Genomic DNA, 18,343 nt, shown 5'->3' on the forward strand with positions numbered 1-18,343 from the left:
GTCGTGTCTGACTCTTTGCCACCCCATGGACAGTAGCCTACCAGGCTCCTCCGTCCATGGGATTTTCTAGGCAAGAATACTGGGGTGGGTTGTCATTTCTTTCTCCAGGAGATCTTCCCAACCCAGGGACTGAACCCGGGGCTCCTGCATTATAGGCAGACGCTTTACCGTCTGAGCCACCAGGGGGGTCACTCATTTAATAGTCATACTATTTTAAAAAATACTTACACTATTTAAAGCCATATAAAAAAGAAAAGGGCAACCCTTGAACTAAAGATGTCAACGTGTTTTAAATCAAGGATTTTGATGAATCCAACTCTGTGCATTCAAGTTCTACTGGGAATATGTATTTGCTGAAACGATGAGTGATTGAGTGGATCTTGGTGCCCAGTGGTAGGCATTCCCCAGAGGTGAAGCTGTGGGTTTACAGGGACACAGACAGGCCTGGCCAGATACTGGCGAGGTAACCCAGCCTTATGCTGTCTCCCAATTCAGACTACAGAGGAAGGTCTGGGGAAACCTCTCTGCCACATTCCACAGACAGGGCACTGGGCCTACAGCACCCCAGAATGTTAGACCTCCTCTCTGTCCAGGATTAGGTAAATGCCGCAGCAAGTTTCCAACAGCAGTTTCCTTTCCACATCCCAGTCAGCAGAGTAGACTGAGGAGCTTCATGGAAAAGACTCAATTGCAGTAAATTCAACAGTGAGCTGAAATTAAGGATAGCCTGAAATTAAGGATAGTCCTGACTGGCTCCTCTGGCAATGGACTTATGTGACTTCTAATATGTCTCGGTCATTACTATGCTAAAGGGCTAAGTGGATTAAACAAAAATGAAAGGACTTCCTGAACCAATGTGGGAAGGGAAGGCATTATCATGTTTTTGGATGTCATCAGTCATGACGGAGTTTGGCATTAACCATGACATGGTGCAAAACGGTAAACTATTTGCAAGCAAGGAGAGAGGGGAGATGCTGGAGCCTGTGAACTGATGTCAGCGGAGCATTCCCTGCGGGGATGTCTGGCAAATGGATTCACTCTTTTGCCAACTTTGGGAAAGTGTTACAGAATTGCAGACAAAATGGTTTCTATGCAAACAATGGTTTTAAAAAGGGTCCTTCCGTCAAATACCTGCTATCCACTGAGCTTTCTGAGTAACCACAAAGCCAGGGACAAAATTTTAAATATTAGAAATTATTTTTCTCAGAACCAAGTTGAATACTAACCTCGAGATTTCCTTGCCTTCCAACTCCCTCTCTGCCACTCTTTCATGTGTCAGTATCATGTCAGTTTTGTGGGGAAAGAGCAGAGGGAAGGAGGGAGAGGGGTAGAGATAGCAGGGGAAGGGAAGTGGGCGGGCCCAGAAAAGGAGAGATGGGAAGTCACTCCATGAAACTCTCACTGTCTGTAAACAGGGCTTAAAAACCTCTGTCTAGCCTGACATGCTCCCAGGGGAAATGCCACTGCTTGAGAAGGCTATGTATAAAATTCCACCTTCATGCGCCCTCCCTTCATTTCTAAAAAATCTGTCCTAGAAATGTCTCATCCTTACACTTTATCAGAACCACGGAGAAAAAATTCTGAACTCTACCCGTGGCTTTCCGGATATTTCTGTAAACGAGGCTAAATCAAGTTCTTGGAACATTTTCTACCCTGAAAATTCCTATGAATTAAGTCACTTTCTAAGACTCCTTGCACTTCAGTAAGTACTAAAGTAAGTACTGATTCGTACTTCAGTAAGACTCACTGAAGGATAATGGCGCAAACAACAATGTTTTAAATTTAGAAGTAGCTTCTGGCCGAGAAAGGCTGCCCCACATAGTATAAAGATAAAAGTGCAGCAATTTTGTCAAACTTCTAAAAACTCCTTCAGGACAGGAAGCAGCAAAATGCCTCCAGGAGATCAGTTACCAGCGGACTTTGAGCCTCAAGAACCTTCGGGATTCGGAGCGATTCAGCCCAGGGCTCTCAAGTGGGGATTAATCATTTGGGCATCTAACTAACTCCTCATCACTATTCAAATACAGGAGGCTATTATAAGTGTCCCCATTTTGTGGCTGAAAATCTGCTATGGCTTAGTCTCTGTTGGTAAGAGAAAGAGAGGGGGAAGGGGGCTGTTCCTCATTATCTTAAAAAAAAAAAGTACTTAAACCTAAAATGATCTACTTTCAACAACTGCGTTTCTTTTTGGGTCAAATCTTTTGATCGCGTCTCTAAAATCAAGAAGCAAAACAAGTATTTTTGTAAATTGAAACAGAGTCACCCCCGACTCCCATCACCCCAATTCCCGAGGACATCAATCACAACGGGCGCGTCATTAGGAGCGGAGATGCCGAGGGCGTCTGCTGGGGGCGTAATAAAACCTGAGAGGCCCTCTCCACAGTTGGAGGAAAGCGGGGAGAAGACGCCCCGCCGGCACACTCCTCTGGAAAACTGAAGCTGCTTCTTTGACCCTCGGGGCCAGAAAGATTTATTACTTCCTTGGTGAGGGAGAAGCCTCAGGCCAGATGGAATGGGCGCGCCGGGAGTGGGAAGCCCAAGAGCGGTGTCGGAGTCCTCCGTGCGCTCCGAGGCGCGGGTGCGTCCTGGGTTCCTACGGGGAGCCGGCGGCGCCGACCCGGGCGGGGCAGAGCGGAGTGGGAAGCCACTGGGGGATTTCTGCCCAAACTTTGTCACCAACTCTTTCCCAGAGCAAAAATGTGCGGTTGAGCCCTGCAGCAGCACACACAAGAATCCAAGTTTCCCGGGGGTCGGGGAGCCGTACCCCGAGCGCTCCGAACCCCGCATCCGTACTCTGGCGCTTGGAGCTGGGATGGCTACGGCCTCAGCCGAGCGGATGGAGGCCCGAGCAACGCCGCTGTAAATCGGGCCCCGCATCTTCAACCCCCAAGGCGGCGGCAGGAGCCGGGCGCTGCGAGGGGGCGGGCGGCGCGGCGAAGGGGAGGAGCCGCAGCGACAGACGGCGGCGCGCACCAACCCGGCGCAGGCTGGCAGGAGCCGCGCAGAGGCTGGTCCGAGCGCGTTGCAGCCGCTCGGCGTAGGGAGAGGCGCGTAGCTGCATCCTCCTGGGCGCCGCTTTCGCGCGGCGGGTGCTGCGGCGGCGGGGGTTTTCTCTGCCCGGATTCCTCTTTGGGCAGAAGAGCCTGGTGCCGGGGGCGGGACGGGCAAGAGACCGCTGCAGACCCCAGTTCTTTTGCCTAGAGCTGTGTGTATGTAGTTCCGGGCCAGTCGGAGGCTGAGAAGCGGCGGGGGCTGCCGGCAGTGCCCTCCCGGAGGGCATCCTCCTGGTGATGGAAGAAGCGGCTCCTGCCGCCGCGGCTGCAGGGTCGCGCTGCGCCCCATCTGCCACCGCCAAAGAGATGGGAAGATTCGGGGCGCGTAGACTGAGAGCAACAGAGGCGGAGCTGCTTTGCCGGGAACCGGGTCCAGTATAAGCCCCCTCCCCCCCTCATCTCCCTCGGCCAGCTTCATCCCCCAGAGCGAGGAAGGAAGCTACAGTCCCGAGAGGGCGGCGGAGACGCCGCTGGAGCCGGGCGCCCTGAACTCGGCAGAGCAGAAAGCAGGGCTCCGGGCCCGGTGAAACTTTCCCTTCCCCAGCCGCAGGGCGCCCGCTGCCCAGAAACTCTGCTCAGGGCTTGGGCTGCCAATTCGCGCGGCCCCCCTCGGAGGCGTGGGGACCCCCGGCGGAAAACAGCTCTCGAGAAATCGAAGAACGAGTGACAGGACTGAACGCCAGGCCGTGCTCCTGGGCCGCCCGGGGGCGCGCCCGCGGCTCCAGGTGAGCTGGGGAGCCAGGCAGACCGGAGGGTGGGCGTTACTTAGCGGGAGGAGGCGCCTGGGGGGAGATTTGGGGCGCACCGCCTTACTCCGCTTCCCCTCGTAGGTCCTTCTCGGAGCCGCTGCCATGGGAGAGCCAGTCTTGGGCGCCGGGGACCAGCCGCCGCTGCTGCCGCGCCCGCCTCGGAGCCGCGGCCCAAGTCCCAGCGCCCGAAGCAGGGCCGCTGAGGCCCCCTCCCGGGTTACAGGGCCGCCTCCGCCGCGCTGCCGGCCCGGGTTGTGCCTGTGATGAGCCGCAGCCCGCCGCGAGCCCTACCCGCGGGCGCGCCCCTCGGGTTGCTCCCAGCCGCGCCCGCCGCCGGGCCGCGCGCCCTGCTCCCGCCGTGGCCCCGGCGCCTGGGTCGCCGCTGGCCTGCGTCTCCGCTCGGAATGAAGGTGTTCCGCAGGAAGGCGCTGGTGCTCTGCGCGGGCTACGCGCTGCTGCTGGTGCTGACCATGCTCAACCTCCTGGACTACAAGTGGCACAAGGAGCCGTTGCAGCAGTGCAGCCCCGACGGGTCGCTGGGCGCCGTGGCGGGAGCGGCTTCGGGCGGCTGGGGGCGTCCAGGGCCTCCTCCAGCCGTGCCGCCCCGCGCACACACCCGCTTGGATTCCCGGACCCCATACCGCCCGCCCGCCGCCGCAGTCCCGGCAGCTCCGGCAGTCGCGGCCGGGGCGGCGCGGGCCGCAGCCCCTCCAGGTAATGGCACTCGGGGCGGCGGGGACAAGAGGCAGTTGGTGTACGTGTTCACCACGTGGCGCTCAGGCTCGTCCTTCTTCGGCGAGCTTTTCAACCAGAACCCCGAAGTGTTCTTCCTCTATGAGCCGGTGTGGCACGTGTGGCAGAAACTGTACCCCGGGGACGCCGTTTCCCTGCAAGGGGCGGCGCGGGACATGCTGAGCGCTCTCTACCGCTGCGACCTCTCGGTCTTCCAGCTGTACAGCCCCGCCGGCAGCGGGGGGCGCAACCTCACCACGCTGGGCATCTTCGGGGCGGCCACCAACAAGGTGGTGTGCTCCTCGCCGCTGTGCCCCGCCTACCGCAAGGAGGTCGTGGGACTGGTGGACGACCGCGTGTGCAAGAAGTGCCCGCCGCAGCGCCTGGCGCGCTTCGAGGAGGAGTGCCGCAAGTACCGCACGCTGGTCATCAAGGGCGTTCGGGTCTTCGACGTGGCGGTATTGGCGCCTCTGTTGCGAGACCCGGCCCTGGACCTCAAGGTCATCCATCTGGTGCGGGACCCCCGCGCAGTGGCCAGCTCACGCATCCGCTCGCGCCACGGGCTCATCCGTGAAAGCCTGCAGGTGGTGCGCAGCCGGGACCCCCGAGCCCACCGCATGCCCTTCCTGGAGGCCCCCGGCCACAAACTGGGCGTCAAGAAGGAGAGCATGGGAGGGCCGGCGGACTACCACGCGCTTGGCGCCATGGAGGTCATCTGCAACAGCATGGCCAAGACGCTGCAGACGGCCCTGCAGCCCCCTGACTGGCTTCAGGGCCACTACCTGGTGGTGCGGTACGAGGACTTGGTGGGAGACCCCGTCAAAACCCTGCGGAGGGTGTACGACTTTGTGGGGCTGTTGGTGAGCCCCGAAATGGAGCAGTTTGCCCTCAACATGACTAGTGGCTCAGGCTCCTCCTCCAAGCCTTTTGTGGTGTCAGCCCGCAACGCCACACAGGCCGCCAACGCCTGGCGGACCGCCCTCACCTTCCAGCAGATCAAACAGGTGGAAGAGTTTTGCTACCAGCCCATGGCCGTGCTGGGCTACGAGCGGGTCAATAGCCCCGAGGAGGTCAAAGACCTCAGCAAGACCCTGCTCCGGAAACCCCGACTCTGAGAGGGGTTCCGGGGAGACCTGACTCCCTGTGGAGACACCCACAGAAGGATTGTGGTGTGTTTCAACAAAATCAGCCCAGATCCAAACTGAGGAAGCCCACATATTCTGTTATAGATACATAATATAAATACACAGGCACTCGCTGTCAATGTTTTGAGTCATGGAATTTCAAGAAACAGCCACAGTGCACACACAATCTCAGAAAAGGCGAGACTTGAAAGTTCTGACCGCAGCTGCCCTTCTCTCTCTCCTCTACCTTTTCTTCCCCTCTTCCCTCCCCACCTTCCATTTTGAAGTGGGATTGTTGATTAAATCAAGATCGGGTAACTGCAAATCTTGTTTACAAAATTTTCGTGGTATCTGTGAACGTGTGGAGGAGTCTTTGGATGTGGGGGCAGGGGTGGGTGGAGAAAGGGGAAGTGGTCCTGGAGTGAAAGCCCCACTGGGCATGCTAAACCAAGGAGGCATTCTTATGAAGTAGACTTTTATGTGAAAAGCAAAGGTCATACACGAGTATTAATAAAGAAGAGAATAAATAATATTCTTTTTAAAAAATATTTGCCTCCATTACTCTGGATTTACCTGTGTTCCTTGTCCTGTGCAGCTTCAGACAGAAGCTTCCCTTGTTCCCATCCTCTTTCCCCCATCTGTTTCCTAGGAAACAGTGAAGATGGGTGGGAGCAGCCTCTGACTCCTTGATCCCTACCTTGGAGTTGTTTTCTCCCAGGTAAACCATAGCCTGTCCGGTGCCCAGGAATGGGAACACATCTTTGAATTCTGAAGGCAAAAAGCAAGCAGGGCAGTGGAGGAAAAAGCATGGCACTACTTTCCACTTGGGGCACAGAAAGGAAGAAGTAACCCCTTGAGGGTTTGAAGGCATTGGGTTTTGATTACCCTGGAGTTACACTGAGAAACCTTGAACCAGAGACCGATGTTTTGGTCCTGAGTTTAGTTCAGAAACAGGATTTTTACTTAAAAGATAAGTATGTAGTTCAAAAACCATCTGATGGTGTGAACACAAACCTCAAAAATTAGTGTGAATGTTTTGTTGGCAATGGTAGTCAGCAAGTTCTTTGGTTAGAAAAGTGACACAAGTATCTGAGTTTGGAATGTTTCTGCCTCTGACACAGTCCACGGAGGCACATGAAAAGGGAAGGTTTTGATCTGAGAACTGTAAGGGCGCCCACAGGCTATCCCCCCTTATTCCGGGCTTCCTAGCCAAATTAATGAAAAGAGAATGTGAATTAATAATGGTTTACTGGATGCCTGTGGGGTACATTGCTTTTCTTTATCATGTTTCCTAAAAGTAAAATTGTGAAGTAGCTACATGTTCTGACATTATAAGGCTTCAACCAAGAGTTTTTAGATATGAAAATAAATTATGGGGAGGAGGAAATGAAAGTGAATTATGAGTTAGTAGGTTGGATTTTGGGATTTGGTATTTTCTAGGGGAAACAACCATTGCAGTTTTCCTGTAATGGTAATGGTGTTGCTGCCGTCCTGAGCCCATTTGTACTGAAGCATTCTGCAGAATATTGTATTATGATATAAAGTTATGAAGCCTAAATAGGAATGAGAGTGTAGTTATATATTACATTAAATACGGTACAAGTTTAAGTTCATCGTAGCTATTTTACTGTAATTTATTGTGAGATTTGTGCAAGCCAGTCTGTACAGGTTAAATGCTGAGGGTTTTATTTTAAGGAAAATAGAATGAAAAAGATATGTACATGGGAAATACCCAAGATGATTCTTAAGTATAATTTTCATTACAATGTGAAATCTTTAACTACACTGTTAATTCCGGGATGAAGCACAGAGGTGTATTTAGCAGTTGATTTTATAACACAGTCTAGAATGGATATTTCTTAATTTACTAAAATTGTTTATAGTGTTGTGTTTATTAAGCCAGATTACAGCTATAACACATTGATCATGGTTTCTATGATATTTTCATGGTAGCGCCTATGCTGAATTATCTTCAGCAGCAGTAGAATATTTGTAACAGCTTTAATTTAAGAATATTTTAAAAGTAAATGAACAAAATAAATATTAATGTTGGATGACTAGAGATGAAACAGGTTTAGCAGAAAATTAAGACAACATCATTAAAAAGCAACCGCTCTGAATAAAAGAATCATTTAAAAACAAATTTCATGTGGCATTAGAATCAACTCTTTTCATTTAATCAGTAAAATTCACGCTTAGTTTTCGAGTGAAACATTTTTCAGCAGTGGAATTCATTCTTCTCTCTGGACTTCGATTGCGTTCAAATGGAATCGCGATGTTTTTGGATCTTGTGTTTAAAAAATATGAGATGTCACGTAGAGGCTTGGCAGCCTGCAGCACATTCGTGGTCTCTGCTCAGATGAATTTTGAGCTGAACACCAACAGTTCTCCCCTTGCTGTGCTGGAAGGGAGCTTCTGCCTGTAATTTTCTTGTTTTGTAGCAACTGCCTTTGCTCCACTCTGCCACTCTTGGGCTCTGTAATTTGACAGGGTGAATTGTTGCTCCTGGAGATTTATACCTCGCTGCATTCTAGGAAAGTGAGACAGGTGTTGTTCCCACTAACCACCGAGATCATCGTATTAGTGACATTCACCTTCCGCAGGTCTGAGAAAGAGGGAAGCAGTTTTGGGCGTTAATCAGCCTTGGTCATCCCTGGTGCACGCAGACTCATGTCACAACAGATTGCAACTAAGCCTGGGACCATTTCTGAAGCAGCGAACGTGAAAGAGGTTCCTTTCACTGTTCTCAGCTTGGCAATAAGTCCATCAGCAGGAGGAGGTATTCTTAAGGTTATCAGAGTGATTTTTATTTTCTAATTCTGTTCAACCCATAGCACGCCTGACTTACCCCTTTGACTTTGGAATGCCTTTGCTAATTAGAAAGCTCTATTTGTAAAACGAAGTCTCTTTAGTGCATTTAACCAACAAATATGAGTTTGGAAAAAGGCAGCGGCCCAGGCTGGGTGCTTGAGTTTCAGGGAGCTCAGAGGCACTCAAAGGCCTCATTCAGACTGACCCGTGGGTACCTTGCGGGCGGGGACTGGGGCAAATCCTGTTCCCTTCAATGTCTACTACACAGTGGGTACTTGATAAGTACTTACTGAGTGAAATATGTAACTATCCAGTTTTGAAAGTGCTCAGAAAGGGGAGAGTGGGAAAATGAGTTACCTGGAGATTGTAACTCCTGGCTGTTTACCAAAGTTTGCTGAAGAGAGTGGATCTTAGGCTCTATTTAAATGTGAGGCATAGGCGCTAGGAACACTTTCAAGATAGCCCAGTTGTTGAGGGGCCGTGGGAGGTGGGGGGCGGGGGGAGGTTGCTGTGTATAGACCAACATTTCCCACTGATGAATTAGAATTTCTGAATGGGGAGAGAGAAAAGTTTCCAAATGAGGAATTCAACTTTTAATCTTTGTTTTTCCAATGAACAAGATAAAAGGCAGAGATCAGGACATACCTGCAGAATAAAGGCTGCCCTGATACCTTAAGGGGGGGCTGGGGTGTTGTTCATGATTGTGGAAGCCTATGGTGTTTCTTCTTTTTTAATTGGAGTATAATTGCTTGGCCATGTTGTGTTAACTTTCTGCTGTGCAAGAGTGTGAATCAGCTCTACTGTACATATATCCTCTCCCTCTTGAGGCTCCCTCCCACCACCTGCCATCACACCTCTCTAGGCCATCACAGAGCGCCGAGCTGAGCTTCCTGTGCTATACACCAGCTTGAAGCCTGTGACATTTATTTCTGGCCTTGAGTGCTGTGAATTTCACCCAGGCAGGGAATAGTTACTTGCAGGAATTGGGTCCTATTGTAGATGCTGGATGAGACAAAGGATGCCTGTCCCCATGCAGGCTGTGGCCAGTTCTGTCCAGGATTTCTGTTGCACACAGGAGAGTTGTGGCTGAATTTCCCTGTCTGAAATGAATGTAAATCTAAGTGAGGCCATTAAGTGAATATTCCCTGGGACTGAGCAATGAAATAAAAATCGTGTTTGAAACCCAGTCTCTAGAGATGACTTCAGAAAGACTGAAAGGGAAGTAAGAAGGCGTGTCTTGTCTGTAGTTGTGAATAACGACAAGGTGTCACTTTCCAGCTCCCCCTGACCGCCTTCATCTCCCTCCCAACACATAGCACACATACCCTCCTGCACATACAAGTGTGTTTCTGCACTGTCTCGAGGTCTGGAAGAGAGCATGCTTTTATTAACATGCCAACAAATGGGCGTGTGGGGAGGAACATTTTTCTCAGGCCTCTGAGAGCATGTGGGCTCTCTTAGCAGAGATGGGGACAGTTCTGTGTCAGGATCCAAGGTAGACATGTAGAAAACAACAGTTGCAATCTGAGGAATGACTTGAGCTGTGTGATGGGATGTCCTGAGGTCAATGTACAGTCTGTAGACCCCTGTGGTCACTCATCTTGAGAAGGACCCTTACAAATCTGTCATGGCTGAGAGCACAGGCCGGTTTTCTGTACCTTCCCTTCTTTCTGGCAACCCAGCTGCTACTTTGGCAGTTCAAGTACGAACCACTGAGCTGCTCGGGTACAGGCCCCAGTACAAGTGTTTAATAATTGAAATTACAGGGCTTGACTTTTATTACATCTGATGCAGTTCTGTACACCCTTCATCAAATTATGCTAAGGAAATCATTCGGTTCTGAATAACACATTAAGCTTGTAGAATGGGAAACTTTATGAACCAGTGTTGAGGGGGGTGGGATTGTTTATAAACTTGAAAGGAGCCTGAAAGAAACAGGGCCTGTCTGTGTACCTGGCAGGATGATAGAGGATGGCCAAGGTCAAAGCTTAACTTTTGACCAAACCAGTTATTTGTAATCGGACGTCAGAAGTGTTTGAGGGCTGTTTGAACTTTCAGGTTGATGACAGTCACCCTGCCAAGAAAATGAGGGTGAAAATGATCATTGTAACCAAAAGCTATACTCAGAGCTATTTGGTAATGGCTCCCATCCTGAGCGGGTAGACAAGTCTTGATAGAAATGCATCTTGAGGCAGTGAGCCCTCCAGGCAGGGCCAGCCACATAATCTGTGAGGCTCCATGCAAAATGAAAATGTGGGGTCTCTTGTTAAAAAATTATGAAGCATTTCAACTCTGCAGTAGCAGAGAATTAAACCAAGCCTGGATGGTTCTGAGCATGGAGCCCACAAACTACACAGGTTGTTTGCCGTGAAGTGAGTCCTACATCCAGAGACAGAGGTGAAATATTTAATTATAGGCGGGAATTAATATTGGTGGCCTACAAGTTCCTGGAAGGTGGTGCATGGTATCATGTGTAACTATCATTAAAGCACAGACATCCTGGGGAGACAAGGGTACTCTGTATGATGGATTCAAAGGAGGCGAGTGCACACCTGACAAATTATCCTTCATGATCGCTGCAGTGATTGACAAGGTCCTCCAAGTCACCAGTTGGACTTGAGACCACTTGGGACCAATCCTGCTCAGGATGGATGTTGCTTTATTAACTTCTGGTCTGGATTTTTCTTCCCTTGTAGCTAATTTGTTCATTCCTTTTGTTTGTTTTACTCTCTTGCCCCTACCCCCATCTTCCAGAATTCTTTTTATGAAAACTAAAATGTCAAGCTTCCATAGGAACTGGTCCCTTTCTATTAGTTTTGTCTAGTATTCATCAAACCCATTTGATCTGAATATTTACTTCTTTCTTAAGTTCAGGAAGTTATTTTCTATAACTTTACTTAGCCTGTGCTGTTGGAGGAACCCTTCCCATAGGAACAGGTCAGACAGTCTTGTGGGAGGATGGGGAGCTTGACCTCCTTGTCCTCAGCAGGAGGATGCTGGCAAATTCTGTTAATAACAATGTTCCCTTCCTTCTGAAACTACCATGGGACTCTGCATTTGCTTCGTGTATAATAGAGAGGGAGAGTCTATGTATAGAAAAGCAGGAGGTCAAGTTACAACCAACTCAAGGAGTGAGATGCAGGGTGTGCTGAGCCGATTGCTCTGCTTTCTCAGCGAGCCAGGTGCGGTGGCTGGGTTTATTTCCTTGTAGGTATAGTATGTGCTGCTGTCCTCTGGGGAAAGTTCTCCACACTCTGTCCCCCTCCTGCCTCCTGTGTCCTCTCTATTTTGTGAATTCCTGCTGATTATTAAAGAGCCTGGGTCTCTTTGAAGTTTTTATTTATCAGCAGTTGCAGAAGTGTCTATCCCCTATGCACTCTGGCTGCATAGATCTGTGCGTAGATCTATTGGTATGTGTCCTTGCAGGTTGGTATTTTTTCGTTGTTGTTGTTAATAATCTACTTCCTCTCCTAGTCATGGTCCTGTAAGAGGAAAGAAACTGGATCCTATTTGTGTGTGTGTTTTCCTAACATCGAAGCAGCATCTTGCTTGGAGGTCTTAAAAAGTGAGTGCTGGATTTCCCTGGGGGTCCAGTGGTAAAGAATCTGCCTGCCAATGCAGGAGACTTGGGTTTGATCCCTGGTCTGGGAAGATTACCTATGCAGCAGGGCAACTCAGCCTGCGTGCCACGGCTGCTGAGCTCAGGCTCAGAGCCTGCGCTCCACAACAGGAGAAGCCACTGCAAGGAGAAACCCAGCCATTGTGGCTAGAGAGTAGCCTCTGCTCGCCAGCCTCCGTACAGCAACGAAGACCCAGCACAGCCAAAAAAAATAAATAATAAAGTGAATTAAAAAACATTAATTTAAAAAAGTGAGTGCTATATAAAAGGGGTCACCCAAGAAGCCAGCCAGACAGTGACCAAGAGGCTTTTGAGTTAAGATGTGACATTTCTCCATGGGCTGGCTTCATATGTGTGCTAGACAGGAGCCGAAAAAGGAAGACAAGTTAATATGGACAAAAAGGAACTCCAAAAAAGATCTGTGGAAAGCCTTAAATAGGATCTTTTCACATTAAATGTTTGAAACAGAGAAACAACAATAATTTGGAGCCCCCCAGAAGAAAGGTAACAGCTAAATTACAGTCAAAATGATACAGTTTTATTATGAGCATAATATATAATGCATATTTTTTACATATTTAAAATTTTTATACAATTTTTAAAGGTTGCTTTCCATTTACAGTTATTGTAAAATATTGGCTGTGTTCCCTGTGTTGGACAGTACATCCTTGAGGCTATCTGATATCTGATACTTTGTTTCCCACTTCCCCCGTTCCCACTGGTTACCACTATTTCATTCTTTATGAGTCCACTTCTTTTTTGTTATATCCACTAGTTTGTTGTATTTTTTAGATTCCACAAAGAAGTGAGCTCATACACTATTTGTCTTTCTCTGTCTGACTTACTTCACTCTGCATAATGCTCTCCAAGTCCCTTTGCGGGTTGCTGCAAATGGCAAAATTGCATTTTTTTTTTTTTATGGCTGAGTAGGTTTCCCTTGTATGTATCCCCATCTTTGCTATCCATTCATCTGTTGATGGTCACTTAGGTTTCATCCATATCTCAGCTATTGTAAATTGTTCTTCTAGGAACACTGGGTTGCATGTAGAAATGATACAATTTTAAGGGCCCACTAGGAAAATGTATTGCTATAATGTAGGCTGAGCCTGAGTATTTATTTTGACATGCATTTCTCACCGCTGGTATGATTATCTTTTCACTTTTTCAGGGACTGGAAAATTTTCAAGGTACGATGTGGAGGTCTGAATATTCCATTTCCATTTTCAGATGTCCCAGTTACTCTGGCAGAACCTTATTCTCTCTAGGATTGAACTAGCTCCTGGGAGGAATTAAGATATTTGATGTTCTTGTATTGGTGCTCAGCATCTTTAGATGAAGGAGGGTATTATGTTATTTCTTTCTAAAAGCAAACACATTTTCTCTTTGAAAGAATGGGCATTCACATTTATAGTTTTTTAGCTCTGTTTTTGAGCTAAAATAACCTTGCTGGTGAGATGAGTATCCTTCCAGAATGTGAGCTCTGAGTGCACTTTTTTAGGTTAAGTCTTCATTTATAGTTTTACATTTCCCCAGTGACTTCTCCGTGTGCTGTACTCTTGATAACTTTCTATCACCATTTTAATTTCACTTTCAAATGTCCTGATGGTGATGGTGAAAACAGCAGTATCATTTACCCTCTGTAGAGCATTTGTTATGGGCTGGCCACTATGCAAAATTCTTTGTAAGTATGATTCTGTCTGACTCTTATAATGATCCTATGGAGTAACTATTATTATTGTGCCCATTTTTTCTTCCAATTTTATTGAGGTATAATTGCAGTTGGTGAAGAATCTGCCTGCAATGCAGGAGACCCCAGTTTGATTCCTGGGACGGGAAGATCCACTGGAGAAGGAATAGGCTACCCACTCCAGTATTCTTGGGCTTCCCTGGTAGCTCAGCTGGTAAAGAATCTGCCTGCAATGTGGGAGACCCAGGTTCGACCCCTGGGTTGGGAAGATCCCCTGGAGAAGGGAACAGCAACCCACTCCAGTATTCTGGCCTGGAGAATTCCATGGACTGTGTAGTCCATAGGGTCACAAAGAGTCGGGTACGACTGAGTGACTTCAGAAGAAAAAAAAGTGACTTTACGTCTCAAGCACCTAAAAAAATTTGTTCGTTTAGGGGTCATTATAGACATGAGCGACTTTCACTTCACTTCACTTAATAATTGACGTATATCACTGTATAAGTTTCAGGCGCACAGCATAATGATTCAACTTATATCACTAAAGGATTGTCACATTAAGTGTAGTGAACATCCGTTGTCTCATAAAGACACAAAATCAGAGAAATAGAAAATATTCTTTTGCTTGTGATGAGATGATGGAGTGTCTCATTTTACAGAAGGCAAATAGAGGTTTAGATGGATAATTTTCCTAAGGTCACACAGCTAGTAAGTGACAAAGCCTCTTTCTTTTTGCTTGGTACATGAGAGTTCACATGGTTTCCATAAAAAGGATACTAGCAAAATAGCAAAGCTTTTTGTTCCAGTCAAATGCTTTCTGAGAAATGCTTCCTAAATGCTGGAAGCATTATGCCTTCAGCCAGGGAACAGGTGTTATCAGTATTATTAGAGAGGCCTTTTTTTTTTTTTTTTTCAGCAGAAAGAATTTTTGGCTTAAGTGCTGTTGGTCAAAATTCCTCTTAGAATGACCTTTGTTTAGCAAAACATGTAAAAGGCCATTTTGATGGTGGGAAGAAGCTATTTAAAATCTGAACAGGAAATTTGGGGATTGAGAGAAAGAGTTTGAAAGGAGAGGTGAAGAGTTTGAGGGAGGAATAACAGGAGACAAGCAACGTGAAGGGATGCTGGAGACCAAGGAGGGGACCCTGTAGTGATGCTCCCTGAAGAGAAGGGAATGGCTAGTGACAGGAAGGGTCTTGTTCAGCGTAGAGGTGTTTGCCCTCCTCAGCTGCAGAATGGTTGCCTCTGTTACCCTAAAGTTGAAAGTGTCAGTAGCTCAGTTGTGTCTGACTCTTTGTGACCCCATGGACTGCAGTCAGGCTTCTCTTCATGGAATTCTCCAGGCAAGAATACTGGAGTGGGCTGCCATTTCCTTCTCCAGGGGATCTTCCCAGGGATCAAACCCAGGTCTCCCACATTGCATGCAGATTCTTCACCATCTGAGCCATGAGGAAAGCCCCAAATAATAAACCTCTAGCAAAGGCTGCTACAGGCTCTTCATGAGTACGTGGTGCTTTAGAGATCAGAGTAGTGCAGCCAGGATGACATGGGGTGAAAAACACCAGGAGGTGAAAGGCAGGGAGGTGATTGCAAATTCAGAGGAAGCAGAACTTGAGCTAGAATTGATCTGCAGAAGTGTGGGCTTACCGCAGCTGTCCCTGGAGGCACTGGGCGGGGAGGGAAATTTCTCTCCAGCTGTGACACAGGGCTTCTAGGCTATCTTATTTAAAATTTCAAGGATGAGGTGGTGTGAGCACTGCTCAAGGAGTAGGGGTGTCTGGGAGGTGGATATATGGCTTGTACTGTATGGGCTTTGCAGGAAGGAACTCGGTGGCAGGTGGAGACCTAGCAAAGTTAGGAAATACTGGCATGTTATAAAAGCTGTGATGTGATAGAGGCAGCTCTGGCATCTGCAAGTGTGCAAGCTGAGATGCACAGAGGCTGAAAGACATTCTCTGTGTACACAGTCAGAGAAATTACAAAAACTAGAAATCACAGCTCCTGATTCCCAGTTGAGGGCTCTCTGACACACCCTCACCCTAAGAATTTTTAATTTCCTCGGTTCCCACCATCTTTTGGCCACTCCAGTATTTCACAATAACACTATAGAATGTCTGGGAATCAGAGAAGCGTCCTTTGGGATGCTGGTCAAGCTTTAGTAAGAGATGAGGTTGAAACCAAAGCAGACAGCTGAGTTTTCGGGTGGTCAGCCAGTGTCATTCTCATAGGTCCCTGTTAAGGTTCTTTGGTTGAAAACCTGACTCCATTACATTGAGCAAAGCAGGACATTAACTGGAAAAGATATGGGGAGGCCACAGACCTGGATACCCTGGTTTTCTCAAAAGCAAGGCTGGATATCCTGGTTTTCTCTTTTCCCCTAACCTTCCTTTCTCCCTTCCTCCCTCCGTCCCTCCATCTCCCTTACTCTCCCCTTTTCCCTTTCTCTTGCTTTCGTTTGCTTTGCTTCACACATTCAGAATTCAATGTCTTGGAAGAGGGAGTTGCGTTGGCTGACTTTGGGGCAGGTGTCTGTTCCCTGGCACCTGATCAGGGCACCTTGACTGACAGTCCCACTGAGGCAGGAGATGTATGGACCCCAGGATTCTGTCAGGGGCAGAGAGGAGCTGAGGCCTGCCCAGATAAAAGATAAAGAGACCACATATTTCTCATTCTTGAGGTCAAGGACACCCCCTGACTACAGAAAGGCTCCTTGGGGGTCCACAAGGGAGAGGCACCGCTCCATAATAGGTGGTGTCAGCCTTCCCACAGGCCTCTGTGCTGGGATCCATCTTGGCTAAGAGATGCACACACACAGCGGAGGATGCTATGTTCTACCGAACAGGACTCAGAACCAGGAAACGAGATGACTGGCCACCGGAAGCCTGGAAGAACTGCCCCATGGAAGTGATCTAAACTACCACAAATGTGCGCCTCTTTCTCTGCACACTTGTGTATGTCTATTCACACATACTTTTTCCCTCCTAATAAACACTGTACTTACTTTACTACTCTCTCTTTCTTTTTTATTTTAAAATTTTGGCTGTCCTGGGTCTTCACTGCAGCACTTGGGCTCAGTTGCTCCATGCCTTGTGGGATCTTAGCTACCTGGCCAGGGATTGAACTCAAGTCCCCTTCGTTGGAAGGTGGATTCTTAACCACTGGACCACCAGGAAATCCCCTGTCTCTTTGTTGAAATTCATTTCTCCAGAGCAGACAAGCCAGGGCCTTGTCACTGGCCACTGGCCCTTGTGGCCTAGTGGTTAGGAGTCAGTGCTCTCTCTCTCTCTGCTGCAGTCTGGATTCAGTCTCTGGTTGGGGAACTGAGATCCTGCTTCAAGCCACTGCAGGCCAAGGTCACCCAACATCACCACCAACATGCACACATTGTGGGAAAGTAGTTTTTCACAAGAAAATCAGGGTGCAGTGATCACAAGTAGGGGAATAAATGCCAGGTGGCCTTAAACCAATAAATGTTCTTCTATATTCATTTATATACTTTATTATTATCTCCTGTTACCTTGGGCTTCCCTGGTGACTCAGACAGTAAAGAATCTGCCTGCAATGCAGGAGACCTGGGTTCAATCCCTGGGTCTGGAAGATCCCCTGGAGAAGGGAATGTCTACCTACTCCAGCATTCTTGCCTGGAAAACCCCACGGACAGAGGAGCCTGGAGGACTACAGTCCATGGGGTTGAAAAGAATAAGACATAACAGCAGCTAACACTTTCACATTTTCCTGTTACCTTGAATAATCAGGGCCCAATTTTCTTTAGAGCACACTAAAGATGTTTTGCTTTGCATTACTATGTTAAAATATGGGCAGCCATGGACCTTATTAGTAAATTGGGCTGCCATGCTTTTTGGATGTAAATAAGAATACTCATTTATTTAAGTGATGGGAATTAACTCAAGTAATGAAATTCAGAGGTAGCATATTTTGTGATGTACTTTCATTCAGGATTTAATAATAATGCCACCTTACACTTCTATTAATGTAATACTTTATAGTTTACTAAGTATGGCAGGTACTACTGGTTTCCTACCCACTATCCATTCTCTCCTTCTTTCTTACTCACAGAATCTTAATTTTGTTCAAGGAGGCAAAATGCTCAGCTAAAAATACTTCCCAGTTTCCCTTGTAGGTAGGAATGATCCCGTGACAGCCAGTGAGATGTAAATGGAAATTTGCTGGGGAATTTTAGGTGTTATGTTTTTCTTTAGATAGAGCTCTTTCTTGCCTGTTTTGTCTTCATACCTTCCTTATTTCCTTCCCCCCTCCCTTCTGTTTGTCTGTCTGGAGTCTGGAAGGGGGGTCTGTATGTTGTGACTGAGAAGTGGTCATGAATGTAAAAGCCACCTGCAGAAAGACAGAAGACAGATATGTTGATGGGATCATGAAGCCACCATACCAGTCACGGATCACTAGCCTCCAGAATACCTGTGGTGTGGAAAAATAAACACATAATTGTTTAAACTGTTGTCAAATTTTTTGTTACAGTCACATACAATCCTAATGAATACACTAAATATTCTCACTAATATTTTATTAAATCATTGGAAACTTGCTACCAC

At 47.8% G+C, this 18,343-nt stretch overlaps 1 protein-coding gene across 1 annotated transcript; it reads left to right on the forward strand.

The window, feature by feature from the left end:
• Positions 1-3,889: 3,889 nt before the first annotated feature.
• On the forward strand, positions 3,890-7,801 carry CHST2 (carbohydrate sulfotransferase 2). Its single transcript, XM_043874718.1, has one exon. It carries the CDS (start codon positions 4,066-4,068, stop codon positions 5,647-5,649), a length of 1,584 nt encoding a protein of 527 aa, XP_043730653.1. The 5' UTR covers positions 3,890-4,065; the 3' UTR covers positions 5,650-7,801.
• The last annotated feature ends 10,542 nt before the right edge of the window (positions 7,802-18,343 follow it).

The sequence above is a fragment of the Cervus elaphus genome, chromosome 19 (assembly GCF_910594005.1).
Source record: "Cervus elaphus chromosome 19, mCerEla1.1, whole genome shotgun sequence".
In the NCBI taxonomy this organism is placed as follows: Eukaryota; Metazoa; Chordata; class Mammalia; order Artiodactyla; family Cervidae; genus Cervus; species Cervus elaphus.

Bases quoted from the DNA above. Each gene is read 5' to 3' on its own strand.
- CHST2 (XM_043874718.1), top strand. From the start codon at position 4,066: ATGAGCCGCAGCCCGCCGCGAGCCCTACCCGCGGGCGCGCCCCTCGGG.